This window comes from Orcinus orca, chromosome 6 (genome assembly GCF_937001465.1).
Source record: "Orcinus orca chromosome 6, mOrcOrc1.1, whole genome shotgun sequence".
In the NCBI taxonomy this organism is placed as follows: Eukaryota; Metazoa; Chordata; class Mammalia; order Artiodactyla; family Delphinidae; genus Orcinus; species Orcinus orca.
The window spans coordinates 29185521-29196042 of record NC_064564.1 but is presented as its reverse complement, the minus strand read 5'-3'; the positions used below and the strand labels follow the sequence as shown (position 1 = coordinate 29196042).

The following is a 10522-nucleotide window of genomic DNA, read 5'->3' as shown; positions in this document are numbered from 1 at the left end:
GAAAGAAAGAAAAGAAAGAAAGAAAGAAAGAAAAGATACATGCACCCCAATGTTCATTGCATCACTATTTATAATAGGCAAGATGTGGAAGCTACCTAAATGTCCACTGATGGATGAATGGATAAAGAAGATGTGGTACATATATACAATGGAATATATTCAGCCATAAAAAGAATGAAATAATGCTATTTGCAGCAACGTCGTGGATGGACCTAGAGATCATCATACTAAGTGAAGTAAGTCAGAAGAGAAAGACACATATATGATCTCTCTTATATGTGAAATCTAAAATACGACACAAATGAACTTGTCTACGAAACAAAAACAGACTCAGACATAGAGAACAGACTTGTGGTTGCCAAGGGGGAGAAAGAGGGAGGGAGGGTTGGATTGGGAGTTTGGGGTTAGCAGATGCAAACTATTAAATATAGGATGGATAAGCTACAAGGTCCTACTGTCTAGCACAGGGAACTATATTCAATATCCTGTGATAAGCCATAATGGAAAAGAAAGAGAGTTTTATTTATAGGTTCCATCCCTAACTGAGCTGGCCCATCCCCTCCCATGGTTCTAAGTGCAGCCCGAGGCTGCAGACTTCCCACCGTGGTCTTCAGCTCCAGAGCAAGCCACCTGCAAACCAGCCACATCTTCCCAGGGGCTGGCAACTCTCCTTTGCTACTGATTCCAAGACACATCCAGATAGCACAAATGTGACCATGAAAACAAACTCAGGCATGTTCAAATCAGGGAAATAACATTCTTATCTCTGTTTAGTAGTTGCTTAATTTTAGAATAGCTTAGAGTTACAAAAAAGTTGCAAAGATCTGTACAGAGTGTGCAGAGTGCTGTGGACCCCCGACCCAGTACCCCTATTTCCAACACGTTAGTTCTTTAGTACGTTAGTACGACATGCTTATCCAACTAAGGAACCGAGATGGATACGTTATTATTAACCAAAGTCCACACTTTACTAGAATTTCCCTAGCTTTCCCCTAACATCCTTTTTCTGTGCCAGTCTCCTCTGGGCTGTGACATTTCTCAGACGTCCCTGGGTTTTGATACCTTGAAAGTTTTGAGGAGGACTGGTCAGGTATTTTGTCCCTCAATTTGTTTGTCTGTTGGTTTTCTGATGTTTTTCTTATGGTTGGGCTGGAGTTATGGGGTTTGGGGCGGAAGATCCAGAGAGAGATAAAAATGTCATTCTCCTCAGGTCACATCATCAAGGATACACACCATCAAGGATACACACATCAAGGATACACCCCATCAACGGGACTTGTGACAAACAATTTTACCCTTCATCACCTGGCCAGTATCGTCTTTGTTTTTTTTTTTTTGCTGCGTTGGCTCTTCATTGCTGCACACGGGGTTTCTCTAGTTGCGGCGAGCAGGGGCTCCTCTTTGTTGCGGGCACGTGCTTCTCATTACAGTGGCTTCTTTTGTTTCGGAGCACGGGCTCTAGCTGTGCGGGCTTCTGTAGTTGTGGCATGGGGGCTCAGTAGTTGTGGCTCCCAGGATCTAGAGCGCAGGCTCAATAGTTGTGGCCCACGGGCTTAGTTGATCTGCGGCACAGGGGATCTTCCCGGACCAGGGCTCGGACCCGTGTCCCCTGCATTGGCAGGTGGATCCTTTCTTTGTTTTCTTTGTTCCTTTTGGAACCAAAACTTTAATCCCAAGGAGTCTCACAAAACATATTACAAATGACAGCATGAAAAAAAAAACTGCACAGTAACTCAAAGTTCAGCTCTACAATATACTCTTCATCTGGCAAGACATTGGTATCTTGATCATCTCAACTTCCAAAAAACATTACAAAGAGCTATGTATTCATGTACGGCAATCACAGAGGGGACTTATGACCTAACTCAAAGGGAAACTAACTTCCTTGAAACTTCTTAGATTCTAAACTCACTGGATAACCTCTTGTCCAGTGTGAAGACTAGTGGAATTCTTAAACCTCTAATCTAGGGTAAGGGTGCGGCTTTCACTTCTACCTGCTGGCTTGTGTTCACAGCACCTTTTAAAGACTGCTTGCTTAACTACAGCTGCATACCATATCCCAGCTACAGAAAGTCTCTTCAATGTTTGCCAGTGTTGTTTCCATAATAATAAACATCACACTTTAGGTGGGCAGGAGTTAGAGTTTTATCATCAGTCTAGGCAAGACCAAAAATTCAAAGCAAATTCAATTTTGCTTAAGAGAACATTGTAAAGAAACAATTCTTCATATTACATGCCTCATATGACCCATTTCAAACCATAGAGAATGACACCTTTATGTGTCACTGTCCCAAGAGACAAACAAATGTGAACAGCTAAAACATTTAAAAAGTGCATCAAGCTTCGGAAGTCTCAAACGAAACTTGAATTTTCTGTACATACTCCGGTCAAATGAAGTTATTTCCTGTGCACCACTCCTCTTGCAAAGTGGTCTGCTATTTCCTTTCATTTGACCTGGATCGGGACGGCTTGCGATTTCTCTCCTGGGACAGTGATCTCTCTCTTCTCCTACATCTACTAAAGGGACCTGCTCCGGCTGCGGGAGAAGCTTCTCCGTCTTGGACATCTGTGGTGAGGGGGAGGACTCCTCCTCCGATAATCATCTCGAGGGCGACGACCCCAAGAAGGAGGCGGCCACGATGTCGACTTCTCCTTTCCCCATTGGACAGGTCCACTCTTACTCGGCAGCCACAGAGTGTTCTCCCGTCTAGTTCTCAGACAGCATCCGCTGCACCTCGGGGATCTTCATTTTCAACAAGAGCGAAGCCGGGAGGGTTTTTAGCAACCCACACACTTCGGAGTGGTCCGTAATATCCTAAAGCTCGTTCGAATTCAGTCTTGTTACCATTGTTTCCAAGATTCCTTACACAAACGTTACAGGCCAACGGACAGGAATCCCGATGCAAGACCCTCCTGGCTCCTGGGTTTCATGGGCCACAGGGTGATCCCGGGCCTCTAGAATCTCGCAGCTGAATCAGCTCGCACAAGCTGTCCTGTGGGGATGCTTTTCCCCCCATGTGTCCAGCCCGGGGCCCTGCTGTCTAGGCCCGACCTCCAGGGTGACAGGGTGAACCCCAGGTCCCTGGAGCAAACACTCAGAGCCCTGGTGACCAGACTCAGGGGGCCGCGGCGGCAGCTGGACATGTGTGGCCACCCTGGTGGTGTTTGGCCCCATCTGTAGTTCCAGTTCCAGCTGAGAAAGAGCCTCGCTGTGTTATTTTCTCCTGGTTGTGTAAGGATCCCCGGTGTCATTTGACAGAAATGTACATGGTGTGTTCTTTCTCTTTTCTTCCTGCTTCCTCTCGTCCCTCTCCCCCTCCCTCTCTCCCTCTCCCTCTGTCCCCCCCCTTCCCTCTCCCTCTTTCCTCTGCGTCTCTCTCTTTCCCTCTCTCCCTCCCCCCTTCCCCCCTCCCCGTCCCTCTCCCCGTCCCTCTCCCAACTCCCTCTCCACCTCCGTCTCCCCCTCGCTCTCCCACATCCCTCTCCCTCTCCCCTCCCCCTCCCCCGTCTCTCTCCCGCCGCCCCCCTCCGTCTTCCCGCCTCCCCCGTCCCTCTTCCCTGTCCCTCTCTCCCTTCCTCTCTCCCTGTCCCTGTTTCCCTGTTCCGCACGCCCTCCCTCTACCTCCTTCCCTCTCCCTGTCCCTCCACCTCCTTCCCTCTCTGGAGAGGGAAGGAGGTGGAGGGACAGGGAGAGAGAGCAGGATGGGGGGAGAGGGAGAGAGAGGGGGGAGAGGGAGAGAGGGATAGAGGGAGGGAGCGAAAGACGTCTCTCCCGCCCTCCCTCTATCCCTCCCTCCCTCCCTTCCTCTATCCCTCCCTCCCTCCCTCCCTCCCTCTCCCTCTCTCCCTCTCCCTCCCTCCTTCTCCTCCCTCTCCCTCTCCCTCCAACTCTCCCGCTCCCTCCATCTCTCCATCTCCCTCACTCCCTCCCAGAGAGGGAGAGATGGAGAGGCAGAGACAAGGGAGAGGGAGAGGGAGAGAGGGAGAGATGGAGGGAGAGGGAGGGAGAGGAAGAGAGGGAGAGAGATATGGAGAGGAGAGCGAGAGAGAGGGGGGGAGAGGGAGAGGGAAAGAGGTCTCTTCCTCCCTCCCTCTCCCTCTGTCCTCCTTCTCTCCCTCTCCCTCCCTCTCTCCCTGTCCCTGTTTCCCTGTTCAGCTCTCCCTCTCCCTCTTTCCCTCTCCCTCTCCCTCCACCTCCTTCCGTCTCCTCTCCCTCCACCTCCTTCCCTCTCCAGAGACGGAAGGAGGTGGAGGGAGAGGGACAGGGAAAGAGGGACAGGGAGAGCAGGAGAGGGAGGGCGGCGAGGGAGGGAGAGGGGGGAAAGGGAGAGAGGGATAGAGAGAGGGAGCGAAGACGTCTCTCCCTCTCTCCCTCCCTCTCTCCTTCTCCTCCCTCTCCCTCTTCCACCAACTCTCCCTCTCCCTCCATGTCTCCATCTCCCTCACTCCTTCCCACATAGGGAGAGATGGAGGGAGAGGCAGAGACAAGGGAGAGGGAGAGAGGGAGAGGGAGACCAGAACAGGGAAACAGGGACAGGGAGAGAGAGAGGGAGAGGGAGAGAGGGAGAGAAGGAGGAGAGAGGGAGAGGGAGGGAGGAAGAGACCTCTTTCTCCCTCCCTCTCTCCCTCCCTCTCCCTCCGTCTCTCCCTCCCTCCATCTCTCCCTCTCCCTCTCTCCCTCTGCCTTATCTCTGCCTCTCTGGGAGGGAGTGAGGGAGATGGAGACACGGAGGGAGAAGGAGAGTTGGAGCGAGAGGGAGAGGGAGGAGAAGGGGAGGGAGAGGGAGAGAGGGAGGGAGAGAGGGAGGGAGGGAGAGACATCTTTCGCTCCCTCCATCACTCTCTCCCTCTCCCCCCTCTCTCCCTCTCCCCCCTCTCTCTCCCTCTCCCCCCTCCCTCTCCATCTCTCTCTCCCTCTCCCCCCTCCCTCTCCATCTCTCTCTCCCTCTCCCCCCTCCCTCTCCATGTCTCTCTCCCTCCCCCCTCCCTCTCCATGTCTCTCTCCCTCTCCCTCCACCTCCTTCCCTCTCCAGAGAGGGAAGGAGGTGGAGGGAGAGGGAGAGGGAAAGAGGTAGAGCCAGAGCGTGCGGAACAGGGAAACAGGGACAGGGAGAGAGGAAGGGAGAGAGGGAGAGGGGGAGAGAGAGAGGGAAAGGGGGAGAGGGAGAGGGACAGGGAAAGAGGGAGAGAGAGGGACAGGGAAAGAGGGACAGGGAGAGAGGGAGGGAGAGAGGCAGGGGGAGAGATGGAGGGAGAGGGAGAGGCAGCGAGGTAGAGGGAGAGAGGGAGAAAGGGAGAGAGAGAGGGAGAGCGGTAGAAGTGCTGAGGAGGGGGGCTCCCTCCCCCTCCCACTCCCATCCTCTCCCTACTGCTTTCTCTTTTTTCTGCTTCAACAAACACCAGGCGCCTTTTAGACCAGCCCTGAAGTCAACGTTGATGCTTGGACAGCCTGACCTCCCCGCTGACTTCCAGCCCAGGACCACCGCTGGGAGATGAAGTCTGCGGGGCCCTGGGCGCAGGCTGCACAGGCACCTCCCCTGATGCCCAATCTCTCCCCGTTTACGAGGCAGCCGACACTCCCCTCCCTGACTCCCCAAGATTTGGGGCCTTTTTAGTATGTGTCGATAATGCCATTGAGCTACTATCTAACTCTTCCACGAGGACCCATCTCCCAAAATGCAGTGGTTTTCAGCCTTGGCTGCACTAGAGAACCCCCAGGGAAGGGAGAGACATCTCTCCCTCCCTCTCTCTTTCTCTCCCTCTGTACTTCTGTCTACCTCTCTCCCTCTCCCTCTCCCTCTGGGGTGATGCCCGATGAGCTCAGAATCGCAGATGGCCCCCCCATCCCCTCTCTGTGGCTTGCATGGGGGATGCACCTTCTCACCGTGGCCCGGGCATGGCCTTGACAGTCAGACATCGGGTCCTGCACGGACACTTGTGTTTGTTCCATAGCGCAGGTGGCTGCAGTCTGTGCTTCTGTAGATGGGGGCTGTGCGTGAGCCCTTCATCTTCCCCGCAGACACCACTGGTGCTCGCTCGGCCTCGGGGGTGATGCGGGGGGCACGGGGGACAGTCTTGTGTCCCCACCTTCTTGGGCTACAGACAGGCCACGCTGGTCCCGTGGTGACTGGGGGCTCCCAGGAGAACCCCACTGCAGACCGGAGAGGTGGCCCCAGAGAAGGTGGCGTACGCCTGGGGCCGGGCCTCATCAGTGAGCCACGGGCCACCTGCAGCAACAGGTGTCTCACCGTCCAGGGGCTGGGTGTTCGGGCACCGTGGGGTTGAGCCACTGTCTGCACGGCAGCCGTGTTTGTCTTGTTGAGCCCGGGGAGGCCCCTTGGTGGCTCCTGGAAAGACTGACCGCATTTCTTCCTGCCCTTGGCCTTGGAGCCCATCACGTTCATGCCGTTTCTGGTTCCAAAAGGACCTGTGTTAATAAAGACCACGTGTTAGGACAGCACCAAAGTGTCTAGAAATCCGGGCCAGGAGGAGGAGGGAGGGGGATTGGCTGTGCCCGCCAGTGGCCTGGGAGCCCTGCCCGCCTGCAGAGACCTGGCCCGGGGCCCGTGGGGAGGCCGTGGCCCTTGGTCCGCAGTGCCTTCCGTCTCTGGGTTCCAGGAGAACTGCGTGATCCTCAGGGAGCTGGTGAGGCTGCAGGCCCTGAAGTCCCGCCTGCTGGGGTTCCGCACGCATGCCGACTCCGTGCTGGAGATGAACATGGACAAGACCAGCCAGGTGGTGGCCACTGTCCTAGGTAACACCGCCTCCCCCTGAGTCCCAGTGGGGACGGGGTCAGGCGGACCTTGACCGGACGTGGTGCTGCCTGAGACCCCACTGTGTCAGCCCTTGGGGGTCACCTTCCCAGACCCTTCATTCTGCCTTGAGGGGCGCGGGGTCGGGGGTGGCTGGGGGGCCGCCCCGGGGACGTAGCCGAGCCTCTCCCCTCCGCCCGCAGGTGAGCTGGCCCAGAAGCTGAAGCCCCTCGGGGAGCAGGAGCGGCCGTGATCCTGGAGCTAAAGAAGGCCGAGTGCCAGAGGCGGGGCCTGCACTTGGACGGCCCCATCAACGCCTGGGACCTGTGCTACTACATGAACCGGGGGAGGAGACGCGCTACCACGTGAACCAGTACCTGCTCAATGAGGCTTTCCCCATGCAGGCGCTCACACGCAGGCTGCTGGGCATCTCCCAGGAGCTGCTGGGGCTGACCTTCGACCTGGAGGAGGGCACCAGCATGTGTCACGAAGACGTGAGGCTCTAAATGGTCTGGGACGCGGCCTCGGGCAAGGTCATCCATCGGCAAGTTCTACCTGACCTCTATCCTCGGTGTGTGCGTGGGGGAACCTGTCGGCCGTGGGCCGGGGCTCCTCTGTCGAAGCGGGGCCCCATCCACGTCCCTCCGCAGGGTGGGGAAGTCCGGGCACGCGGCCTGCTTCGGCCTGCAGCCGGGCTGCCTACAGCACGATGGGAGCTGCCAGATCGCCATCGCGGCCATGGTGGCCAACTTCACCAAGCCTACGCCCAACCTGCCCTCCCTGCTGCAGCATGATGAGCGGGAGACCAACTTCCACGACGTCGGGCACGCGATGCACCAGCTCCGCTCCCAGGCGCAGGGCTGCAGGCAGGGGGCGGGGAGGGCCCGGGCGTGCGTGGTCCTCAGGCAGGCCCTCGCCATGGGATTCTTGCACTGACATCACCCCGCACGTGGTGACGCCCTCGGTGTCAGCTTCCATCATCAGACCCCAGGCACTGGGCGCGTAAATAACGGAAATGGATGTCCTCGAGGCTCTAGAGGCTGGAAGACCCAGATCAAGGAGTCAGGGCTGGTTCCCTGCATGTTAAATACATGCACTCAAGAGTTGCCTTGGAAAAAGACAAAAGAAAAGAAAGGAACGTTGCCTGCAAGTCTGCTGACAGCCGGTGATGAGAACCAGAGGGAAGGCTCTGGGGCCGGGGGCGCAATGCCCTGTGAGCTCGGGGGCTGCTGCCAGTCTCCGTGGAGGCTCAGCAAGTCCCCGTGACTTCCCCACGTGGGGGGCGCCAGCTGAGCGTCTGGGCCCAGGACCCACTGCTCGTTCAGTCTTCCTGTGGTCAGCCCTTCATCCTGAGCGCGATGCTCTCACAGGCTGCACCGGGGCGTGTGCGGACAGTTTACTGAGCTGTACAGACGTCACTACTGCTTTGGACCATTTCCGTCACCCCGAAAATGTCCCTCACGCCCTTAGCTATCACTCCGTCCCCTCGCCAGCCCCTGACAACCAGGAACCCACTCGCTGACTCTGTGGATCTACCTGCTCTGGACGTTTCTCCTCAGTGGGGTCACGCCCTGTGTGTCCTTCTGTGTATGACTTCTCTCGCTGAGCATCGTGTTCTCAGGGTGTATCGACGCGGCAGCGAGCGTCAGGGCTTCACCGCGTTGCGTGGCTGAGGGACGTAAAGACGACAAGAGAAAAGAAAAGAACATTGCATGCAAGTCTGGTGACAGCCGGTGATGAGAACCAGAGGGAAGGCTCTGGGGCCGGGGGCGCCGTGCCCTGGGAGGCCCTGGCGCTGCTGCCAGTCTTGGTGGGGCACGGGCAGCACCGTCCCTCAGGAGCTGCTGGACAAGCTCATCAAGTCCCGGGAGGCCAACCCAGATGCGGCCGGACCGAGGGAAGGGAAGGGGGCTTCCGGTCTGCCCGGCTGGAAAGCGCGGCCTGGACACGGTGCCAGCCCCCCGTCTCCTTCCTCCCGCCCCCCAGGCCTCTTCAACCTGTGCCAGATCGTCCTGGCCAAGGTGGTTCAGGCCCTGCACACGCAGACGCCCGCGGACCCGGCCCAGGAGAATGCCCGCCTCTGCCAGGAGATCCTGGGGTTCCCAGCCATGCCAGGTAGCCAAGCGCGCACCGGGCTCACCTCAGCGGTCGGTTGGCGGCTACTGCCCAGGTCAAGAGGATCGTCTGGTGGTGTGTGAATGGGGACCGACTGACGGGCTCCGGCCGAGGCCCGCTGACCTCTGGCCTCTTCCTGCCACGGTTCCTTGGCTGGTCCCTCCAGCTGTGGCCCGCGGAGTCCGAGGGTGGGGTGGGAGGCTCTGCACATGCTTTCTAGAGAGCCTGGAAGAGGCAGGAGAGGGCTTCATACCCCGAACAGAAGGCATCGACGAGGTCTGCCCTTGTGTGTCGGTGCGGACACGCGGTTCACTCCCTCGTGAGCGCTTTAACCAGCGATCTCCCCGTGGTGGAGGGCGAGCCCCGACTCATCTCTCGCAGCCTCGGCAGCTGACCTTGTAAGAGGCTTAGGAGTGAACCCTCGTGAGCTTCAGCAGAAAGTCGGCAAAGATTTATTTGTGTCCCTCCACTGAACTGCCAGCAAGGTCCCCGTTTTCTACAAGTGTTGGGCCAATACTCTCTCTAGTGGCAGGGGACTCAGACAAGGCTGCTTTGGGGCCCCCACCCCCGCTCTGGGGCAGGGGCACTGAGCGGCCAGGGAGCCGGGCAGGAGCCCCTCCACGTGTGTCCCAGTGACCCACCTGCCTGCGACCTTCGGCCGCCTGGCAGGAAGCTACGACGCCCAGTCCTGTGGCCAGTCATTCCTGCAAGAAACACTGGAACCAGTTTCTGCCAACCCGCCAAAAAAAAAAACGACTTCAAAGGCAACGTGGTGTCACAGGAAGGGCTTGTTTCTGTGTTTCTTTGTTTTTAGTTCATTAGGCCTCACTTAAAATTCTGATTCCACAATGCACTTGCTTTGGGATCTTGAACAACACTCATAACCTCTGCAAGTTTCAGTAGAGTAAGTTTATGTGATTACCTTCATCTGTAATATCCCTGTGTTGCAATCTTAATTAACTCAGATTAATTCATCTTAATCTTAATCTCAAGTTCAGATCAAAGACTAGTTCCTCTGTGACTTCTCCTCTGAACTGATTCAAAAGCCTCCTCTCCCGTCCTCATTTGGCTTCTCTTCTCTTCTGGAATCTCATAAGAACTTCTATGACCTCTCTGGTTTTTTGTTGTTGCTGTTGTCTGTTTGTTTGGTTTTTAATTGAAATATAGTTGATTTACGATGTCGTGTCCGTTTCAGGTGTACAGCACAGTGATTCCGTTTTCAGATTATTTTCCCTTATAAGTTATTACAAAATATTGAGTACAGTTCCCTGTGCCATAGAGGAGATCCTTGTTGTATCAATTCTACGCCTTCTTTGAATGACCGTAGCACTTGTTGTCTGTATCATTTTTATGTCTGTTGTGGCTTTGTGACTGAAAATGAAAATTTTCTATTTGTTCATGTCCTGGCCCTTCCTTAAAAATGTGTTCATTTACCTATTTCATATTTATTGACTACATCTTAGACACCGTGTTAGCTGCTTGTTCTAGATGTTAGTAAAACATAGACCTTCCTGCTCAAAGGGTCACAGTATTTGTGGGAAAACAAACGAACAACTTACGTCTCAAATACCTTTGTACTTCCCAAGAGAGCACACCTCGTAGGTACAATAAATATATGTATTATACATAAATGTATAAATAGTTAATGGCATTAA

The 10522-nt window shown here is 55.5% G+C and overlaps 1 protein-coding gene and 1 pseudogene across 1 annotated transcript; one reads left to right on the top strand and one right to left on the bottom strand.

Annotated features, from left to right (window-relative positions):
* Window positions 1–2435: 2435 nt before the first annotated feature.
* On the bottom strand, window positions 2436–6620 carry LOC125964794 (uncharacterized protein C6orf132 homolog). Its single transcript, XM_049711373.1, has 4 exons — window positions 5018–6620; window positions 4220–4939; window positions 3452–4188; window positions 2436–2707 (listed from the first exon to the last, which is right to left on the bottom strand). The coding sequence occupies exons 2-4, from the start codon at window positions 4819–4821 to the stop codon at window positions 2436–2438; spliced, it is 1611 nt and encodes a 536-aa protein (XP_049567330.1). The 5' UTR covers window positions 4822–4939; window positions 5018–6620.
* LOC125964793 (thimet oligopeptidase-like) lies at window positions 6403–7546 on the top strand (annotated as a pseudogene).
* The last annotated feature ends 2976 nt before the right edge of the window (window positions 7547–10522 follow it).